Source organism: Pelecanus crispus, chromosome Z (assembly GCF_030463565.1).
Source record: "Pelecanus crispus isolate bPelCri1 chromosome Z, bPelCri1.pri, whole genome shotgun sequence".
In the NCBI taxonomy this organism is placed as follows: domain Eukaryota; kingdom Metazoa; phylum Chordata; class Aves; order Pelecaniformes; family Pelecanidae; genus Pelecanus; species Pelecanus crispus.
In genome coordinates, this window is record NC_134676.1 from 55,726,970 (window position 1) to 55,750,400 (window position 23,431).

Here is a 23,431-nt window from a genome sequence, read left to right on the forward strand (position 1 = left end):
CACCACCCAGAAACACACATAAACAGATCCAGCCACCTGTGAGGGGAAAAAACCCCAAACATCCTTTTCCCTCTCTGCAAAACTGACAAAACAAGAGTTTGTTGGTCCAACTGTGCCGGTACTTGGTGTTACCAAGCTATATCTGTGTGTACAAAGAGGTATAACTCTTTATGCCAACTGTGCCATAAGTCCCCAAAAGTCCCAGCACAAATGCCAATTAAAGAGTACTTTTGCTCAGAGCTTCCTTCCCTTGAGTTGTTTAAATGGTTGGTTCTTCAATTCTAAAATGCAGCAGTTATTTTGGTTATTTCTATACCACTAGTCCTAGTATGGACACCACTTTAGCTGATCTACACATTTGTCACTCAGAGACAGAAGTCTGGAAGAATTTCTGCAAAGAAATAGGTTATCACAGCATTAGAAAGGGTTTAACACCCTCTCCTTGTCATCAGCTGACATGAAAGCATGCTTAACAAGGTTTGTTTGGGTGACTCTCAGAAATCTGTAGCAGTGGTTATACATTTGTACAGAGGCATCAGAAGAGCTTATGGATAGGTAATAAAAGGGGACAGTCAGGAACACAAAAACAGGGTAAAATCTTCTGCAGAATTAATCAGTATTAGGTACCAAAACAGTAAGAAGACACAAAGAACTCACTGGGCCTTCCTTCCCTTTTACTTGCTAGTGTGTATACAGATACCTTCTTTATTTTTATTCCTGCAGAGAGGACATATAGTGCCGTCTGTCAGAGAGGGATCATTAACATGGAACACATATACTTACACTTTTGGCCTTTTCTAAATACTTTTTGTATCGCTCTTCCATTTGCTTCATTTCCTCCTCCTTTTTCCGTAAAGCTTCTTGTAATTCTTCAATTTTGAGTGCTTCATATCAGGAGATGCACACATTGGAAAATAACATAATTATATTATGTTTATTTTCATGTTTTTCAATAGACATTTAAGGCACAGCTAGAATTTATTTCAGTTAAGAAAAGCTAACGTAAGGAACCTGATGTAGCAGATACCACAGTTTTAATTACTGAACAGCTCAGAAACACATTAAAAATGTGTACTCCTATATAATCTCATGAGATGGTTGTTTTCTACACAAATTTTGCTTTTTTTTAAATTATGCAAAAATAAAGAGAAATGGAATCATAAATCAATCCCATTACTGAACACACTTAGAAAATGAGTTTACTAATGAATTACAGATTCTATAATATGTTGGTATCGTATCTCAAATAAATATGAGTTTTCCTATTTTATGTTAGAAGAATAATTCTTAACCAGCACAACTCTTGCTTAAATCTGCTAAAGTGTAACACTGGACGCAATTTATCAGACTTGTGATATGAATATACTCAATTTCATTTTTCCCCCACATTTTCTTAAGAAGCAATGCAGATCAGTAGGACAATTTCATTGCACAGCCTTTTTCTGTGTTGATATAAGAATATGTCAAGCCACTATTGCTTATACTACTTCTATAAATCTTCTCAAATCTCAGAAAAAAAAGATCAACTGGATCAAATAGCATAACATTGACGTCTGGTTCTCAGACAACGTTAGACAATGGGCAACCCTCAGTCCATCTGTTTTGCCAGCCTCAACTTGAAATTTTCTTTCATGTTTTTCCTACAGTTTTCTCTCTAAGCACTTGGAAAACACTAAGCTGGTAACAGGACCAAGTAAGATTTTCATTGACCAGTAAGACCACCAACAGCAGATGGTCTCCAAGGTTGGAAGAATCCATTTTTCAAAATGTGCCATTATTCTTGTACAACGTCCAAGCATTTTGGCCATATCGAGGATAGTTAAAAGAATCTGAAAAAATAATTCACACACACTTCCTGAGCGTGGAAAGAAAGGAAGAAGGTACAACTATTTTTATTTCACCAAGACAAAAGTTCAGACCTAGATTTTTAAAAAGCAACTTGTAATTTCAGTAAATTAACTGTAGAAACCTCAATATGCCCTAATGTTTAGAAGCTAGTGAGTCAGAAGACTGTCACACTTGCACTGCAGCTTATCGAGTACAAACGGATTATGTGTTTATTAGCTACTCATTAAGTCCCTGGACCTCATTTCCAAGTGTTCTGACATTTTCTAAGATGTGGAATTTATAACATATTCTGCAGTTTTAACTCAACATAAATGAAAACTCTTTTTGGATACAGGATGTACGTAATGAATAGTGAACTGATATTTCTATCTTCTTTGATCTCTTTATGAACAAAATCACTTTAGCACAAACCAGAAAAGCTGCCATTGGCTACAATCTTTTGCCTTGTTCTATAATAAGTAGGCTTGAAAAAACCCCAGTGTAACTCCTTCAATACTTCCTAGGAAAAAAGCAGCATCAATGTGCTAAAAAACAGCTGGATGCTGGGTTCTGGATACCATCTGAGCAATATGATATATATCCTACATTCTCTTTGACCAGCGTTCGAAGATTTTCTCGAATTATTTAACAGTTCTGAAAACACACTGAAGGAATATATATTGGGAGTAAAAATAACCTGGTAATGGCAGAAAGGATCTGCTAAACTAGCATCTTAGGAGACATGACAGTTCTGAACAGCTGAGGTTCAATGACAGATATGACAGTGACTTGGTATTTCTATGGCCATTGTCATTTCTTACTATGGCAACCTCTAAAATGTGACCCCCTGCATTTCAAGTGTTAGAAACATCATAGCTTCCAGAGAAATTAACAACATACATACCACTGACATTTAAAATGTACATTTGGTTTATCTTGCACCTCCTATAGGTATTGTAATTAAAGACCTTGCAGATTAAATACTTAACAAAGAAAAGAAACGGACTGCACAGGTAACTCACAACTGTTATTGCATCTTGGTTCCAAATCCTCAATAATAGCTCGTTTCTTCTGTAGCTCATTGTTAGCTTCATGGAGCTTCTCACTGTTACAAACCATAAAAGCACATATTGTTTTCCCATTATTACTGTGGTTGAATGAACATTAAGCTATACAAAAAATACTCAGATAGTAATATATTTCCGAGACCATGATTAATTTTTGCTGTGGGGCATAAGGGCAAATGAAAATGTCACCATGGAAGTATTTGTTAAATAAGCTGAAACACATTACGGTGCATGGAGAACTGTAACAACAAACAGCTTCATTCTCAGTAATTATAAACTTAATTTAGAACTTATAGTTAGTTGTACAATGCATGCCTAAAATGAATACTCATAATTGAGATTACATCGAGAAAAAACGGCTAAACCCAAAGGCAACAGAAGCTCCTTTTTTTTTTTTTTTTGCAAGCCAGTCAAAAAGCAAAGAGCTCTTTGCATTTTAGGGAAGTAAAAGAGGTGCAGAAATAGCAGAACAAAATGATAACACTTCCTAAAATGTTACCTTTTATGCCATAATGTATACTAAAAAGTAAACAAATTAATTTTGTTTACATTAACATACTTTCCTCAGAACAAAATTACTTACTCCTCTTGAGTAAAGACTTACACAATGTTAAGCAAAGTTTTCTAACCACCACAAAATGATGGTTCCTTCATCGCTCTTATTGCTTTCGCAAAGGTTTTCAATGAGATGAAAGCAGTATCTGAACAGCAGATTCCCAAGCATTCCTGTATTATCTAATTTCTCTTAGTTGTATATTTTCCAGATGCATGATTAATGACTGTCTGCCTTCCTTACCATATGGAAAACACATCATTTCAAATGGCAAACCAAATAGGCAAACAAAATACTTACAGATGTTCTTCAAGTTTCTTTTTCAGAAGAATTGACTAAAACAAAAAGTTAAATGTTTTATTTTAATATATTGCAGAGCTTTAACATAATTTCAAAATTATTTTAAAACATGTAATTTTGACATTCTAGCCAAAATCCAACTTTTTACTTCACTCAGTTTTAGATCACAACTGTAAAGCCATCCTCTGTGGTAGCAATCCTTCTCTCCACAGCTGTGTGACTTTCCTGAAATCAGAGTGCTTTGTAACTTTACAAATATTTTCCCAGGAACTAGATCAATAAAAGCAAGATCCATAAACAACAAAACTCTAGGGCAGTTGTTTTAACTTCTCCAGTACTTTTGTAACTAGACTTAATATATTAACCTGAAATTAGTAAGTGCAGCAAAATATGCTAGAAGAGCTGTCCTACCAATATTGCAATGCAATTTGCATGAAGACATGTAGCAAATTAGTTGAAGTAAATTCCTGTCCCCACAGAAACTAGAGGGAGTAGATTGTTTCTGACTGAAGTATAGAAGAAATGTTATCCTTTTTCTGTTTCTTATCTTTATTGACTACAGGGACATAAAAATTATCATACAACTTACAGTGTTCCACTTTCTGGTTAAACCACATTTAGATAAGCTCTTTGAATAGAAGCTTCAAAGTGAATAATTTTAAACTCACTTCATACACAGTGAGTATCTTTAAAAAAAAAAAATCAACCCAATAAATGTCTATAAACTGAAAGTAGTGTTAAGTAAATAGAAAGCCATACTCACAATAGCCTTGAGCAGAAGCCCATGCCAAGAAACAGAGATGACATTAGTACAAAGCAAAACAGCAGCCAACAGAAGAAACTATTTAGAAAGTCATGAACAGAAAAAGTTAAAGCTATGCATTTTTTCACGCATGTGCATTTTTCTCCTCTGTTCTCATCAGCAGTTTCATCCTGTAACAGTTTCTAAAACATATCACTAAAAACAAAAATATAAGAATAGTAAAGAAGCACATTTGTAAATCATTGTGTTCAAACCAGAATTTCAAAGGGGAGCAACTGCTATTTTGGAAAGTCATTTTAAAGCAAATCATACAAGTAACAGAACAGGAGAAAATACGCAGTCTGTTGGGTTACAACCAAAATTAAGAGATGCATGTGTTTTTGTGGAGTGATTCTGAATTGTGTTATTGCCATACTGATTGAATACAAGGCAAATGTAGAATATTTAAATCAGAAACTGCCTTTTTGGTTTGTATTTATCCAGTACCAATCACATTGGAGGTCTGGCATGCGACTGGTGGTCCAGAACGCCATCAAAATCTAAGATAAAATCATCAACAAAATTAAATTAATTGCTTTTTCTCCAGTGGTCTTTCAACAAAGGTCTAGACACCTGGCCAACAGAGACAATTACCGTGTGCACCCAAAAAAGCTTTTAGTTTTGTTATCATGTAAATACTTCAAAATACTGTCTTTGATCGCATTCCTGGGTCACACTTTTTCATTATTTCAATGTTGGATTTCCTTATCGTACTATTGAGAGAGCATGTGAAAACAAGTGAGCATTATTCTACTGACTTCAGAATCAGGAATTTGTAGCAGCTAAGGATCTACAGGTTTTGACCATTTGGCTTTTTTCTTTTCCTCTGAACAACTGCAGCAACACCACCTTTTCTGTAGCAATAAATGTTTGTATGCATCTTTCTTAGTCACAAAGCATTTGAACTGGCACCATCACTTCCATTTGATCATTTAGGGGACTATTGGTTGGTTTGGACAAGAAAGGGAAAAGTTGGTAGCAGTGCCCATTTTCCTAAGGTAAGAAAATAAAAACTGAACTCAACTTTTCTTTTGCAATCCTTGTATTACACTTGGGTTTAGCTTGGAACAGACACAACTACTTGTCAACACTGATTCCACTGGTATATTTTCATATATATTATTTGCATAGTACCAGCATTGTTGTGGGAGTAACCCCTCTCCCATCTAGACAGATCATATGTTCTCACAAGCAAGAAACTAACAATGATAAACAGCACGCACAATTAAAAGAAGCAGGACTGCGTTTAACCAGAGTAATTTACCCAAGACACGAGATTAGAAAAAAGAATAAAACGTAAAATGTGCGACTTTAGCCACCCAAAGATCCTGTATATACTTGTAGCAAGGCAGATAAATACAAATAAATTACTCTAAAAATGAGCAAACATTACTTTTTTTTTTTGCAGTCTCAGTCAGCTTCAAAGCCACATATCCAAATCCTCTGCTCCTAACAAGCAATTACTATACCAGTTGTTCTCTCATAGGAAGACAAGTCTCTTAGAAAAAAAAATCCCAATTAAAAAAAAAGCTCAAAAAAATCTAGTTTTGAGCTTGTTTTACATTTAACTTAATTCAAATGTTTTGTCTGTTTGTAATAGAAGAACATTTCCATAACAAAGCTGTAAAAATCAGCAAATTTCACTCGCTGTTTTGCTTTTTCCTCCCACTGCTAACAAGTTCCACTTACAAAACACCAGAAAAACACACACTTATTATGGTGTGGTTTTAGAAAACAGGTATCATCCCCAGTATTTAATTGCTATCTTTCTTTTACATCAAAAAAACTACTGAAATAAAGCCTTTTTGCTGGAAATTTCTTTCATGCTTAAATGAGCCAAAGGAACAGGTCTGTCCCCTTTCTGAGGACAAAGTTTGGTCTTGTTCTGCATGTTAAGGCCACAGGCAGATGGCTAGGCTCTGGCTTGAGGTTAAGCTAACTTAGCAGGGTAATGGAAGCTATGGCACATGACTTGAGAAAATTGCTTGATGAGACTGCTAATGCTGTGAGAAGATGGCAAGTTATAAACAGCACCATGAAGGATGGTCAGATTTCACAGATGCTAAGAGTAATCATAGAATGCTTTGGGTTGGAAAGGACCTTTAAAGGTCATCTAGTCTGATCCCTCCTGCAATGAGCAGGGACTTCTTTTAACTAGAGCAGGTTGCTCAGAGCCCCATCCAACCTGACCTTGAATGTTTCCAGGGATGGGTCATCACCACCTCTCTGGGCAACCTGTTCCAGTGTTTCACCAAATAAGCGAAGTGGCTGAACTTCACAGGTAACCAAACATCTAACAGAGTTTTGGGGACCTTTTAGGAGGTGACAAGTCAGGAGGACTTAGTAACTGTGCCAGTAACAGCATATAAGGCCAAGACTGCATATGTAACAGTATGAGAAACACCAGATGTGGTATGGATTTAGCAAGACCAGGTCCAGTGGGGTAGAAGTAACTAAAGGCAGGTTGTTTATATAGGAAGGGATTAGGGCAGAGAAAGTGAGAACGAGGGTGATGAAAGAGAGTGACAATAAGGCATGCAAATGATGTAGTCGAAGCTGTTCACAGTACCTGTCGAGCAGCCCTACACATGACCACTGCATTCTGGAGGACAATAAATCAAACCTGCTATTCTGACCACACCAGACATGTCTGAGTCAATTCTGGAGTCTGGAAGTCTGGGGTAAGGAGGCCTTTCCCTGGCTAGCAAGGCAACAGCCAGGATGGACTAACGATGCAATCCAACAGGATGTGTCAGTGCCCATTACAGGCCTAGTAGCTCCGATACCTTCCTAACATCCACCTTCCACTGTACTTCAATACAAAATCAAAACTGCTTCCCCATGTGGACCTTGGCAAGCAGCATGTATCATTGCAGTGATAACTTCCCTGGGCTAGGATACTGCTTTTACTATTTTTTCAGCAAGCCTAAAAACTACTTCAACTTTGAAAAGGAACAAAACTTAAAAAAAAGCCCCAACCAAATAAAATACCCAAGCCCTCATCATACATTTCTGGACTGAATACAAACAGGATCTTTAGTTTTCTGGGTTGAGCATTTTTACAGTATAAGAATACAAAAATACAGATTTCAGTGCATTGTTGCAGAAAAGTAGGGAAAAACAGAGGAAACATGCTGAAAATGATGCATCAATGAACTGTATGCCATGCCTCTCCTTATCCTTTTTCTCATGCTTCTGAAGAATCATTCTTTTTGTAAAAAGTTATTTTCAGTACCTTTCAGTACCTTCAGGATAACTCAGGTGGCCCCAGCACAACTTCCATCTACTTGAACAGCTGGGTTTAACTTTGAGGTTTGCTCTGCTTTGTGTGGGAGATAGGGTGAGGTGTCCATACATTCAGAGGTTCTTGCAGCCTCAGTACTTCTCTGAGTCTACACTCTCTCTTTTGTTTCTTTAAGAGTAAATGAAATCCTACACACCAAACTCAGCAAAACAGGCCTTGGGGTTAGCGCCTATAAAGCACCACTGGCATGGTCAGACCTACACAGAAGCCAGGAATGCAGCGACTGCACCACAAACTTGTCAAATCAGAGCTGGCAAGGGCTGCCTGGTACACACAGCAGGCTGTACTGTGGTGTTGTGATGGTAGTGTTTTGCTGTTAACAGAATCATCTCAGATGATGACTACATAGGCTGCAGTCAGTCCTGTGAGCTGCAGATGTCCTAAATTATTGTCCAAACCAGAGCCTCAAAAAGGGACACAACTGCAGTAAATAAAAGCTGAATTCAATTAGACAGGGATCATTTACAATACTCAGTATATGAGAATATTTTTTTCCTATTCTTGTTCACCCTGAAAAATCTGATTTTGGCCAATAACCAAGACAACAAAGAATGTATCACAATCACATAACAGTATGGACCTATTTTAAAATGCATTCTAAAACACATTCTAAGTTACTTAGTAAAATAATCTCAGTTGAACTCATCTAAGTGTTTTACTTTCATACAGTTTATTCTGAAAATTAGAAGGATAAGCTAAATTAAACACACTCTTAAATGAAAATAAACAGCTACTAAAAACTTTCACTGTCCTATATAAATTAGTTAAAACCACAAAAATAGAAAGCAACACATTACAACTTGTTGCCAATTAGCAACACAATACACTGAGATTGTGAGCATACACTGTGCATGTACAGTCCAACAAATCACTGCTCTCACGGAAGTTCTAGAGCTTCTTCTCTCAAATACAGGAGAGGGCAAACACAATTTTTGAGTGGAAGACTGAAAGTTGTTTTCCACACTAACTCTGCCACAATGTGTATTCTTACATAAAAAATAAGTTAACTCCATATAAAGAAACAGAAAATGCTGCATTATGTTCAGGGGCTAATTATTTGACTTCTTTTTTTTTAGTTTTGGCCTGTCAGGTTTCTTGCATTATGAGACACATTTACATCCACAATTACAGAACTTCCACTGGCAGGAAAGGCCTTAACTTTCATTAAGAAAACTAAACAAAAAATAACTTCGGATACTTACTATTAAGACATGGAGATTTAACATTTCCTTAATTCCCTGCAAAACTCTCTATTCTAATTAAATAATTTTAACAGTAAGTTTACTTTTGGAACAGACACAATTAATCAAATAAAACATATTTGATACCTTCTCTACATACGATGGTTTTCTGTTCTAGGCAAATGTCTTACAATGTCTTACATCCTATTCAGAGAAGCACAATTTAGTGATAAGACCGTATGAATAAATACAGAAACTATCAGAAATCTCCATTTGCATTTCTTTTACTTTTTCTTTTTTTACAAAAAGTGAAAGTTTCGAAAATGGTAAATACTTGAATGTAAGTTTGATGTACATTTCTACTTACATCTTCAGCTTTTGAACCTTGATCCTGCAAAGACTTTTGTAGTTCTTCAACCTGGGACTGCACTTCTAGAAGTCTCTGATTTACCAATCTAGGAAAGAGATAATATTTTGTTCCTCAGAAAAAAACAAACAACTGAAAGAGGAAGCCTGAGATTTTTAGTGTCCACTGTTTTCAGGTCATCTACACAAGAGATGCCAATACTGTATTTTATTCACAGAAAATTTACAACAGTAGTTAGAGCATACAGCAGTTCCAGAGATTATAGCCTGTAGTCATCCAGAACATTCTGATACTCTTCCAAGACAACATAAATGCATGTATTAAGAAATCATTTCTATACACATGAAACAGGAGTTTATAACAGTCAGTTTTACTTGTGTGAGAGCTACAGGCTTACTGCTTTTACACAGTCACAGAACCCTATAAACCTGTAGGTTGGAAAGGATCTCCAGAGGTTGCCTAAATCCAACCTCCTCCTTAAAGCAGGTGTACTTACAGCAAATTGCTGGGAACCACACCCAGTCCAGGTTTGGACACCTTTAAGGATGAAGGTCTGACAATCTCTTTGGGCCACTCTTCTAGAGCTCAGACCCATAGTCAATGTTATGTCTGTACCTCTTGCCCTTCCTGTCAACCTCTGAGACAGAGCTGGCTCTGTCTTGTTGAACACTTTCCCATCAGGTAGATGTAGATCACAGTATTATCTCCTCTATGCCACCTTTTCTTTGGCGTGAACAAACCCAGTTCTCAGTCTTATCCCACCTATCACGTTCCAGTGTCCTTCATCTTAGCAGTATTCTGCTGCACACCTGTACATCCACGTCCTTCTTGTACTGGGGAATCCAAAACTATATGCTATGTCCACATGTTGTCTCATAACTACTGATAAGAGGTGAAGGATCATTTTCCCAGACAGCCCAGGTCACAGTCAGCTCCAGGGTCCCCAGCTGACACACTCCCCTTTGCTGCCCACTGGGACCCCAGGGCTTTTGCAGCAGAGCTGCTCCCCAGCCTACTGGTCCCAGCCAGCATTGCCAGGCTCCCCACAGCTAGGGACAGGGCTCCCTTCAGCTCATTCCTTGGGACTGCTGAGCTCCTCCAAATAACAGCTCTCCCTTTCAGCATATCAATCGCTCCTCCCAACACAGTACCATCCTCAAAATTCCTGAGAGTATAGTCCCTCCTATCAGTCAAGTTGTTAATAAAGGTGATGAACAGTATTGGTCCTGGTATTGATGCTTGAGGAACTGGTTGCCTGTTAGATTTTATACCACTGATAATGCTTTAGGCCCAGCTGTTCAACCAATTTTCCACTCGCTTTACTGTCCACTTATTCAGTCTATATCTAAACATTCTGAAAATAAGTATACTACAGAAGACTGTGCCAAAGGCTTTGGCTAAAGCTAAAGTAAGTACCGTCCACTGTTTCACTCTTCACATAGGCAGTCATCTCATTGTCAAGACTATTAGTTAGGATTAGTAAGGTATGATTTGCCCTGAATAAATTCATGTTGGCCTTTCCCAATTACTTTCTTGTCCCTTATGTGGCTGGAAACAGATTCCACACAGACTCGCCTCATGACATTCCCAGAAAACGAGCTGTGGCTGACTAGTTTATGTAGTTCTCCAGACTTTCTTGCCCATCTTGATGGTGAGTGCAGTATTTGCCTTTTTCCAGGCTTCAGTAACCTTCCCCCATCAAAGGGGACGATTAGATAGAGAGCAGATTCAAAGCTTAAGAGAGCAGCCTCACAACAATATCAGCCAGCTACCTTAGCATGGTCAGATGCACGCTGTCTGGTCCCATGGACATGTGTATGTGGATTGGCTTAGTCTAGCAGGGTCAGCTAGAGCAGGCTGCCCAGGAACATGGCCTAATGGTTTTTAAATACCTCCAAGGATGGAGACAACTGCTCTGGGCAACCTATTCCAGTGTTCAGCAAACCTCCCAGTACAAAAAAAAAAAAAAAAAAAGTATGTTCTTACATTTAGATGAAGTTTAATGTGTTTTAATTTCTGCGCACTGCTTCCTGCCCTGTTACTGGGCATCAATGAGAAGAGTCTACCTCCATCTCCTTTAGACCCTCCCATCAGATATTTATAAACATCAGTAAGATCCACCCTGAGCCTTCTCTTTTCCAGGCTACGTAGTCTCTATCCCTCTGACTCTCCTTATATGAAAGATGCTGCAGTCCTGTAATCATGTCCTTGTGGCCTTTCACTGGACTGAATCCAGTAAGTCCATGTCTTTTTGTACTGGGGAGGCCTGTGGACACAGTACAGTCAAAAGTATATGCTGTTATTAGAAAAGCCAGTTGGAACAGAGGACAAAATTTCTTACCTGTTTTCTGTCTCCAACTCATTCTTCCGTAAGTTTGCATCATCAAGAAGGCTCTGCAACAAGGCGATCTTTTCATTGTCAGAACCTTCTTGGTTCAACTTTAACATCTTGTTCTCATGCTGAAGGCGAATGAGTTTCTCCCTAAGCACATAAAATACAATTTTGTAGAAAAAAGTATGCCAATCTCTATAACAAATAAAACAGTTTACCACAGGAGGTGTAAATATAACATAAAGATCATCTTTACCTATTTAAAGGAGACAGCTGAAACAACAATCATGTCTTCAAACCCCCAAACACAAACTTGATTAAAGGAGTTGTAATTGTAGAAAGCACAACACAAGGAAGTTGCCCGAGTGCCCCTATGATATCTCAGAATGCAAAGCTTGGTGCCAAGTGTTAAGGGAGGTTGTAACCTCAGCTGTCACTCAACTACTGCATGAACCTGGGCAGGTCACTTCTGCCCTGTTGGTCTGTTTTCATAGAATCATAGAATCATTTGGGTTGGAAAAGACCCTTAAGATCATCGAGTCCAACCATAAACCTAACACTACCAAGTCCATGACTAAGCCTTGTCCTACACGCCACATTTACTCATTTTTTAAATACCTCCAAGGATGGTGATTCAACCACTTCCCCAGGCAGCCTGTTCCAATGCTTGACAACCCTTTGCATGAAGAAATTTTTCCTAATAACCAATCTAAACCTCACCTGGCAGAACTTGAGGCTGCTTCCTCTTGTCCTATCACTTGCTACTTGGGAAAAGAGACCGACACCCACCTCACTACAACCTCCTTTCAGGTAGTTGTAGAGACCAATAAGGCCTCCCCTCAGCCTCCTTTTCTTCAGACTAAACAATCCCAGTTCCTTCAGCTGCTCCTCACAGGATTTTTTCCCTAGACCCTTCACCAGCTTCACTGCTCTTCTTTTGACATGTTCCAGCACCTCAATGTCTTTCTTGTAGCAAGGGGCCCAAAACTGAACACAGTAGAGTCAAGATGCGGCCTCACCAGTGCCGAGTACAGGGGGATAATCACTTCTGTGCTCCTGTTGGCCACACTATTTCTGATACAAGCCAGGATGCTGTTGGCCTTCTTGGCCACCTGGGCACACTGCTGGCTCATGTTCAGCCAGCTGTTGACCAACACAGGTCAACAGGTCCTTTTCGGCCAGGCAGCTCTCCAGCCACTCTTCCCCAAGCCTGTAGCATTGCATGTGGTTGTTGTGACCCAAGTGAAGGACCCAGCACTTAGCCTTGTTGAACCTCATACAGTTGGCCTCAGCCCATCTCAGCCCGTGGATCCAGCCTGTCCAGATCCCTCTGCAGAGCCTTCCTACACTCAGGCAGATCAACACTTCCACCCAACTTGGTGTCGTCTGCAAATTTACTGAGGGTGCACTCAATCCCCTTGTCCAGATCGTTGATAAAGATATGTGGGCATGGTGGTGTTGGGTTGATGGTTGGACTGATGATCTTAGTTCCTTTTCAACCTTAATGATTCCTAGTTTTTACTTTCATTAAAAAATAATCCATCCACCAAGCCAGGAAACATGAAATTATTACTCTACCCTTAATTGGTTTAGTGGTGGACTTGGTAGTGTTAGGTTAATGGTTGGACTGGATGATCTTAAAGGTCTTTTCCAACCTAAGCAATTTTATGATTCTATATTGAACAGAACTGGCCCCAGTACTGAGCCTGGAGAACACCACTTGTGACCAGCTACCAACTCCATTCACCACCACTCTTTGGGCTTGGCCATCCAGCCAGTTTTCTACCCAGTGAAGAGTATGCCCATCCAAGCCATGAGCAGCCAGTTTCTCCAGGAGAATGCTGTGGGAACAGTGTCAAAGGCTTTAGTAAAGTGTAGGTAAACAACATCCACAGTCTTTCTCTCAACCACTAAGCAGGTCACTTTGCCATAGAAGGAGATCAGGTTAGTCAAGCAGGACCTTCCTTTCATAAACCCATGCTGACTGGGCCTGATCACCTGGTTGTCCTGTACGTGCTGCATGATGGCACTCAATATGATCTGCGCCATAACATCCTCTGGCACCAAGGTCAGACTGACAGGCCTGTAGTTCCCAGGATCCTCCTTCCAGCCCTTCTTGTAGATGGGCGTCACATTTGCTAACCTCCAGTCAACTGGGACCTCCCTGGTTAGCCAGGACTGCTGATAAATGATGGAAAGTGGCTTGGTGAGCACTTCTGCCAGCTCCCTCGGTACCCCTGGGGGGATCCTATCCAGCCCCATAGACTTCTGTGTGTCTAAGTGGTGTAGCAGGTTGCTAACCATTTCCCCTTAGATTATGGGGGCTTCACTCTGTTCCCCATCCCTGTCTTCCAGTTCAGCGGGCTGGGTACCCAGGGAACAACTGGTCTTACTATTAAAGACTGAGGCAAAGAAGGCATGAAGTAGCTCAGCCTTTTCCTCATCCTTTGTCACTCTGCTTTCCCCCACCATCCAATGGAAGATGGAGATTCTCCTTAGCCCTCTTTTTGTTGTAAAGGTATTTATAGAAACATTTTTTATTGTCTATTACTGCAGTAGCCAAATTAAGTTCTAGTTGGGCTTTGGCCCTTCTAATTTTCTCCCTGCATAACCTCACAACATCCTTGTAGTCCTCTTGAGTGGCCTGCACATTCTTCCAAATGTCATAGCTTTTTTGGTTTTCCCCCCCTGAGTTCCAGTCAAAGCTCTCTGTTCAGCCAGGCCGGTCGTCTTCCCCACTGGCTCATCTTTTGGCACATACAGATGGCCTGCTCCCATGCCTTTAAGGTTTTCTTCTTGAAGAATGTCCAGCCTTCCTGGACCCCTTTGCCCTTCAGGACTGTCTCCCAAGGGACTCTGTCAACCAGATTTCTGAGATGTGACTGTCTTAAAAACTTTTAGCATACTGGCAAGGCTAAACACAGCCTACAACATCTTAACATACAACGATTTTCAGCTCTGCCACTGCTTTCTTCCTTTTAACAGACTGCAAACATTTGCCATGATACAATATTGAATTTATAATCTACCCTTCACAATTTCAATAATTTTTTCCTTGTACAACGGCCAAGTTCTTGTTACAAACATTTTTGTCCGTTAATGCACATGTAAGCTGCAGTTATATGAACTCTGCAGGAAAGAGACATAATGTGAGGATAAAGTATTTTTCTGTTTTCCCTCTCTTTTTTTTGCACACAATACATACTCAAGAGGTCAACTGAATTTCACCTTAAGCATAACAGCTCCTGTTATGCAGAAATCCAAAAGGAGATAAAAAACCCAAACATTAATCGTAGAAACGTTCTAACACGGAACACTAACTAATCATCTATGGGGACATTGTAAAGGTTACTAAAACAAAGCACACATTAGCTTACTTTATTTCGGGAGTAACAATTTCAGCTGCTAAACTGTCCGAAGGCTCTTGTCTTCCCAGAGGCATCAATCCTGGGTTAGGAAAAGTAAAAAATTTAGCAAGCATACCAGTAACTTTCTTTAAAAAAACAGAAGTAAACATTGTTCTAGAATTTTACAGTTTTAGAGTAATGCTAGACAATGGAAAATGACACAAAGTCAGGCTACAGCAAGACAGACTGACAAGCACAATTTCATTTGGAGAACAGTAATTTCTGTCTTCATCCATTCCGAAGAAGTCATTTTGTGGTGTATTTTCTGATCATTAGCTTATGTAAGAACTACAAAGCTGTGCCACATTACACATAGAAATAAACTGCAACACATGAAACATTATATACACATGAGAAAACGTAGTATCTCTCTGAAGAAAAGTATGTAACTACACAGAAATCAGAAATACATTATAAAGACCACACTGGGGAGGAGACTAAAATTTCTGATTGACTGAAATAATGTTTAAAGTTTTCAAATGCTTACAAAGTTATGAATAGCTGAAGCAGCTTTTCACTGCTGATCTTAGAGGAGCTTAAATTTATTCTGTGCTAAACAAAAGTGCATTCAATACCCTCCAGAGAAGTCCTGTAAACTTTAGAAAAGATGCATTTCATCTCTTTATTTGTCCTTTACCTGTAGTGGTGAGTTGACCCTCCTGAGCTTGTACACATCTAAGCTCTTCAATAGTTTCTTTCAAAGAATCCCTTTCTGTTCTTAATCTCTGAATAATTGGAAAGAGAATGAATATCAGTCTTGGCACTACAAATCCATCTTTAACGGTACACAAGTCACCAAAAGGCACAGCCTTCAACACTTTAAAAAGAATCTAATGCAACTCTAGAGATGATTTTCAAATTAAGGCATCTCAGTCTATTTCATAATAGAATAAAAATAAATATTATATATTCCACATGAACAGTGTTTTTTTTGAGAAGGGTTGCTGCTCTGTATTACACTTATGGGGGTAAAAATGCCAGGGTATAAACTTACAAAATCAAGATATTAGTGACACAAAGTTCTGGTACCAGGTAGTGAACAGCACCCACTGGGGCCACTCAGCCGTCCTCCTCAGCCCCATCAGGGCTGTTTCTAAGGGACAGGGAAGTGAATTAAGAGACCGTAGACTCTACCCTCACCAAGAAGCCAAGGTTTAGCCAGGAGTGAAATAAAAAGCAGGTGAATACACAGTCAACATAACAAAACAAACTGCATTAACTTCATTTTGTTTGTCTTTCAACAGTCAAAGTGTGAGCAACATTTCCATATCCCCTTCCTCCTGTGTGTCAGCTGGCCTTGCCATTCACCAGCATCTCAGCTATGGAAGAAAACTAGTTGCTTGAGGCTCAATCCAAAGAGAACTGAAGAACAGGACTGGATTGCCTTGTGATTTAGATGGATGGGGTCTTCAGTAGCATCAGGCAAATACTCTCCCAATTTGGCACAAGTCCCCTTTTGGCAAAAAATTAGAATCTACAGGTAGCATCAAGTTTTTGTCCAGAACATTGCCAAGATTCAAAAATGAAAGGTGTAGGTATGGAGTTGTGTCGGCTGACACCTCCTTGCATTTCATCCTATTAACAGTTTGATTCGGATATATTTTATATTTCAGCCCAAATGGATCCAGGACTTGGAATCACCTTGGCAAAGAACATTTTGGTGAGGTGTGACAGAGGTTTCTGCTTTATTTTTGAATCCTGCAAGGTGAATGAACTCTGGTACAACTGTCAGAACAATCTGAATAAAGGGTACATTCTGTTACCACTGAAAGTCATTTCACAAACCCCACAGGTGAAAAAACTGTTTTTACCACAAATACTACAGAAGAAGAGCCACACAGAGGAGTGCTCAAACTCAGCTGCTGAAAACAAGGATTCTGCAGTCTGCTACCGTCAGTCAGAAAGCACCAAGTTGATTAATCAAATGCCAGAATATTTTAATGAATACAAAAAGCTCTAGGGCTTCATTTGTACACTGCAAAGTCAACTCATCAAATTATCTTCGTACTTATCATACAACACACCACAGAAGTTAAATTCCAAGCTACATAGCTGAAGATATCAAACACACTACCACACTTTGCCAGAACATAAAGACAAGGACAAAATAAATTTCAGCAACTGTTTGCAAAATATAACTAACAAGATACCACTACATAGCTTGTGACCTGTGGTGGGCAACCTTACTGATACATATGTTACAACAGGGAACAGAAAGAGTAGGCAACACAGGTAGTGCATCACTAATTCAAATATTGAGAGACTTCAGCTGTAATCTACTTCTCACAGGTGCACATCCATTCAAAAGAATGTATTGAAAAAACATCTGCCCCAAAAACCCACTATTTGCCAATGGGTAAAACAGAAAACTGTATGACAATGGCCTGCAATTCAGATCCTTTGTGCAAGATGAAATGGTCCACCAAGCAATGGGTAAGCCACAGACACAACCTTACCATTGTCAAACATAACAAAACTGGAAAAACAAACTTTAAATAACGAGCAGGAAGGAAAGCTAAAGCACAGTACAAATACAGTTACTATGGGCATTCCAATCTGAACTGAAGGGCAGATGGAAGCAGTATCAAGGAAAAGTGTCCACAATAGTTTGAAAATTTAATAAAATATGGAAATCAAAGACCCGTGAACAGAAAATAACTGACAACTTTCAGTTCAAATGCTATTCAAGTGCAGGGACTGGAAATTTTGGAAAGAATTGGACAGGAAATATGACTGTTAGGGGAAAAGCCTACAGAGATTCTGACTGATGGACAGATAGACTGATACTTAAAATAAGCCTAGGAAATTGCTAACTCCAAATGCTGGCCTTGGTCTGAGGTAGTTTGAGGCACCTGTGTATACGTTCCTAAGAAACAAGCTAAAGCAAACTGGTAAGAAACAGTGTGCAAGAGAAGTCTGAAGGATCAGTCTTGGCAAGAGAGAACAGAGCAATCAATCACAGAATCACTAGCAGCAAATGACAGAGAGGAAGGGAATAGACTGGTATCCATCCTGCGTGTTCCATGCTGGCATTACAAGATAGATCAACAAGGAGCTGTCATAAAAGGTGAGATTGCCACAAAAGGCATGTCCCTCTACACAACTCCTAAGCCTCCTGCTGCAGTAGTCATGACTCCACAAAGAGAAGCATGCTGATGGTACCTCAAAGACTGCTTTAGAAAAAATGCAACAGGAGTTTAGTTCTAGGATGATACTGCAGAAACCCTACTTTAAATATAATTTTTCAGGATACATTACAATTCCCCTGGGCGTTTATTACCCTTCTCACAGCAAATGGTCAAGAAACAACTTCAAATCCCAAATATGAAGGCTTTTCCTCTTAAAAATGGGTTGCATATGGTTTTGTACAGTCACTTTATTCCATGCTGTACAGTTCTTACGTTTAAAAAGGATCTTGTACACAAACAGTAGAAAATTAAGTGAAAAAAAGACTTCCTAATTTGAAAAGCTTGCTGTAAATGGCTAACTGTAATTACCATATCTCTCTGCTATAAAGGACACAAAGTTGCTACTCCTATTACCAAGAAAATAACACCTTGGCACTTACATCTTTTTCTTTTTGGAGGCTGTCTACTTTTTCTTTCAGTCGTTTGCATTCATAATCTAATTTATCAGCTTTCTTGGATTCTTCAGATAACCTGTTTTGTAGTTCAACTGCCTGTGAGAACAAGAATCAATAATTTGTCTGCAAATGTTAATATTAAAACAAAATACACAAGACAAAGTAGCCAATTACCATGCACCATGAGTCATGTTGTAAACAAGTGAAATAGTTACCTATAGGACATACTAAAAACTGCTTTCATCAGGTGTTCTCTGTTTCAGCAAAACCAACAGCATTCAAATATTAGGTCTCAGCACAAGCAAAAAGAAGCAAAAACTGTGAAGTATTTTCAGTACATCTAAAAACAAGAATTTAAGCCCAAGCATGGTTTACAGAAAAAAGCTATATAGTTCTATGGATCAAAGAGCTTAGGAAAAGTAGAAAAATCCTCCTGCATTCTGAGAAGCCTAGGAAAAAGAAAAAAATTCGAAGACAGCAAATTATCTACACCTTTTGTTAACTCTATTTCACAAGCCTCACTCAGAATTCAGCCACCAGTTTATGCAGTCAGGTAACATTTCTTAACCTGAGATTTTCCTAATAATTTTTAATAAACTAATATAAAAAGATTCAGCCACAGGCTCATGAACGTTTTTCCTTACTTCAGAAGGAAACATTGCTAACAAAGTCACATGTATACTTTCAATTACAGATCAGTAAAGAGCTTTTAAAATTAAATGAGCAGAAATCTGAAAGTTGAGCAGAAACAGTCAGTGAACGGGAGGCAAATCGGTGAAGTCTTGCCTTTTTAAAACTCTCAGCCTTTACTAGCAAAGGCTCATTCCCAGAATATTAGTAAAGCTCATCATGCAGAGAGCACAGAAGCAAGTAAGCTGAACAAAGACTGACCTGCAAACAGAAAAGCCGAATGAAGACTCAGCTAAAGATGTACAGCTTCTTCTGAAGCAATTAATAAGAAGGCTTTTTCATGGCTTTTAGATTACAGAGAAAGTGATTAACTTAAATTGTGAAGCAAAGCGGTAGCCATACCTACATTAAGACTGCCTAGTGGTTCTAATTACCTTTTATTTTCAATGTGTAGCAAAATAACTACCAGGCCTAAAAATCTGCATGGCCTTAAGTCTTAGACAAGGACTTTGCTGCTGCTGTTCTTAAATTAAAGGCTGCAAAAAAACCACAGGCCTGCCATTTCTGAGATTATCAGATTAAAAAAAAAAAAAATCAAAATGTTAGATATGAAAATATTTTGTTTCTCAGATGTGACATCCATCACTGGGGATATCAGAATAACTGCAGGTATAAAAAAAAATGCAGGCCTTCACCTGTGATTGTGCCACCACTTGCAAAATAGGTATATGTTCACCTTAAATGGAAACAAATGTATTAATGTTTGTAATCACTCATGCTATGGTATGGTATGTAGAAAAACACAACAGGAAATAAATTGTCTTGAATCAGGACTTGGGAGTGTATAGGAAGATATACAGCTACATGGTAATGCAGAAGATTAAAAAAACAAATGAACTGCCATCACATTTACTGAGCATTATCTGATGTGTGGAATGAGTAAAGCAGGAATCTTGCAGCAAAGAAAAGCAAGACACACTGTTAAAAATATATCAGAACGCATGCGCACAAAGGGGCTGAATTAAAATTACAAAAAATAATAATGGAATTTTCACATTTCAATTTTTCATGCTGCAATAAAAGGTTTCTTAGAAAATGCTTCTGCTTTCTTTCATAAAACAAAATGTCTTAAATAAGTAAATGCTATTACATCTCCCAGCACAATACACCACCACTAACCTCATCTGACAGAAACTGCTGGGTGGGGTGAAGATGTGATTTCCTTGCAGATCACTATAGGGGTCCGAACCAAGCACTTTCACCTGCACAGCACAAAGCTTCTAAGCCAAAGAAATAACCCCTCTGATGGCATCATCATGAGTGGGGTTGGATCCTGCACACACCAGACAAGACGCATTCCACTACAGGGGCACACTAGTGCTCAGCAGTGACACTAACATCAGAATCTTACACCTGGCTTAATTCTTATAGCACAATTTAGGATTCCCAGAAATTAATTTTGTGACAGCCTCATGATTCACAGGCAGGTCTCAAAAGAAGCTCAGCCTTACAGACACTGAAGGCAAACACACTGTGCGTTCATTTTGAGGCACTGTGGTTAGGTGAAGAAAACTCACATCTGTCACAAGACACCTGAGGTTTATTCAAATCTCAGCCAGCAGAACAGTTTTATACAAATCAACAGCTCCTCAGACATGAAATCCTACCCATAAAACACAGGGAATGATGGAGTACTTTTGCAGCACAAATGATGGGACTGCCCTTCCAAAATCCTTACTGTTGGCGAAATAAGAACGAGCAGATGCAGATGTCAAGGTTACACACCTGTATCACATGCTCAGCTGTTCAATGGCGTGAAATATTTGTTGCAAGTAAACGTGACTACTTGTGTGAAAGGCCACTGCTTTCTACATTTACTTTTCCCTTTGACTGTCTGTTATTTCAGCTTTTTTCTTGCCCAAGTTTTTTTTTTCTGGTGGAATCATCTGGACTGTATTTACAATTAGCCCACAGGGGCTGAAGCTAGTTGTCTTAATAACTAAGATGGCCAGGTGCAGGGAAAAAGCTGTCAAGTCTTGGAAACACATACTGCTCCTGGGTTTGCAATGTTGTTAGTGGTTGTTTCTGTATTTTTATTCTGCTGCAAGCTGACATACAGGGACCCCTGTGCCATAAACATTCGAGCTTATAAGCCGGCAGAAATACAGAGCAGGCACTACTACTTTAAAGAACCACACTCTGTCTGGCCCTGTAACAAGAATGCCAGAATGACGTCACGTCAATGTAGTGCAGAAGCAGAGAGAAGATTGCACATCTTCCACCTTCACAGAAACAGGATCACGTGGCACTTTGGTAAGCAGAAGGATAAACAGATGCCTTTCACTCCAGTGAGTGTGCTGGTGACACATTTTGTATTCTGCTGGGTGCATATAAACAATAGGGATGATATGCACCCTTCTCTCTTCATAACTGGACAAATTCAGATGTATCAGACAAACTAGAACCTTAAAAAAAAAAGGTTACTTAACCACAGGAGTAACTTACCTCAGCTGTGATGCATTCCTCACTGCTGGAAATTTTTAAGTGAAAAGTGGATATTTTTTCTGAAAGAAGAGGCTCTAATTCAAGCCCCACTGCTGAATATGAATTAGGAATAATTTGAGAAAAAAAACCCTTAAAGTCTGTTATTTTTTAAAAGTAAGAAATACTGCTTATTGGCAAATTAATGTAAACTTGAAATAATAAGAATTGCAGGAAAGGAGGACAAAGGTAGTACCTACAAAACGTGGAAGTCTTCTAACACAAGGAGCTGTTTGTTCACAATTTCTTTTTTACTTTGAGGTATTAGCCATGTTATGAAGAGGAAGTGTTGAACAATGAGAGAACTGCTGCATTGACAATGTCTGTGCTCACCTGTCTCTTGTATGTTTCCAGCTGACTGCGTGCTGCGTTGGCCTTCCTTAGTTCTTCCTCCAGGCTCACGGTATTTTGCATGTACACTGTATTCTTCTCTTCTAAGAGTTTCACTTGCCGTCGCAAATCACCCAGGTCTTCCAATTTCTTTTTGTATGACTCTACCTGGCTTTCTAACTTGGCTACTTTATCAGAAGAATGCCTGGAGGGACAGATTTGTATCAAATTTGTACTCTGAAAACTAATAAAATGAAATGTCCTGAAGTTTCCTCAGTATTTTGCCTTAATGCAGAAGACATTCTGAGACATCATGAGGAAAACAAATCATATCCTCCTATTACTAGTATTTTCACTTTTAAATTGTCTGCTTCCCTCCCATAACTATTTGTCAACTCAAAGAGCTGGTGATGGAAGTACTTTTAGACACTATCACTCTTCCTAACACAGCCTTCTTATCTGCTTCCAATCTTAAAATAATAGTTAAAGCACCTTTGCTCCCACTCATTTCCTTTCAATTTGAAATTGATTCTCAGTCCTGCATTTTACAAGGGTAAAGAATAAGATTTTCTGCCCTTCAATTTGTTTTAATGATAGCCAGGAATAAAATCATAAAGATCTATCTCCTGGGCAGCATATACTCGGTGACACAGAAGTACCATAACAGCTTTGGAGCCTGATTCCTTCTATAAAAATGAAACACCAGGATCCATTCATAACATTCCAGAGTTTTTTCAATCCACCTGGTGCACTGCCAGGACAGCAATGGCCCTCACTGCCAACCACCTACACCCCCACTACTATCACTGTCCCCAGTTTCATTTTAGCACCAACCAATCTACAGACTCAATTTCCTATGAAATCTGGAGAATCCCCCATTGAATTGATGGTCAATTTATGGGATGCTGGGGCAAGCCAAATCTCCTTAATCCCCAGTGAAGTACAGAGCCTCACTCTGGGGCAGGGGATTACCCTTTGAACCCATGCCGGCCACACAAGATAGTTTATGGAATTGTGCAGCCCGATGGGTTCATTCCTTATATTAGTGACAGAGGACATAAAGACAGATAGCTTTGGTAGAAAGCTGCTGGTCAATTAGAAAAGGCATTATTAAAATAAGCCTTGATAGACTTGCTAGAAAGAGTGATACAGGTAGGTAGGGGAAAACTGTTCTGAATAACCCATGGCAGCAACATGCCACTACTGA

At 39.0% G+C, this 23,431-nt stretch overlaps 1 protein-coding gene across 3 annotated transcripts in view; it reads right to left on the reverse strand.

Moving 5' to 3' along the window:
- HOOK3 (hook microtubule tethering protein 3) overlaps positions 1-23,431 on the reverse strand; it is a 92,147-nt gene that overhangs the window by 16,328 nt on the left and 52,388 nt on the right. For 2 of the 3 annotated variants that reach the window (XM_075727085.1, XM_075727082.1), the window contains exons 11-19: positions 22,228-22,429; positions 18,709-18,819; positions 15,778-15,865; positions 15,111-15,180; positions 11,743-11,883; positions 9,402-9,489; positions 3,748-3,782; positions 2,850-2,932; positions 784-884 (exon numbers count right to left, since the gene is read on the reverse strand). In XM_075727085.1, the coding sequence (XP_075583200.1) occupies positions 784-884; positions 2,850-2,932; positions 3,748-3,782; positions 9,402-9,489; positions 11,743-11,883; positions 15,111-15,180; positions 15,778-15,865; positions 18,709-18,819; positions 22,228-22,429 (919 nt within the window). The remainder of the gene's footprint in view (positions 1-783; positions 885-2,849; positions 2,933-3,747; positions 3,783-9,401; positions 9,490-11,742; positions 11,884-15,110; positions 15,181-15,777; positions 15,866-18,708; positions 18,820-22,227; positions 22,430-23,431) is intronic. The other variant, XM_075727083.1, reaches the window with a different exon arrangement.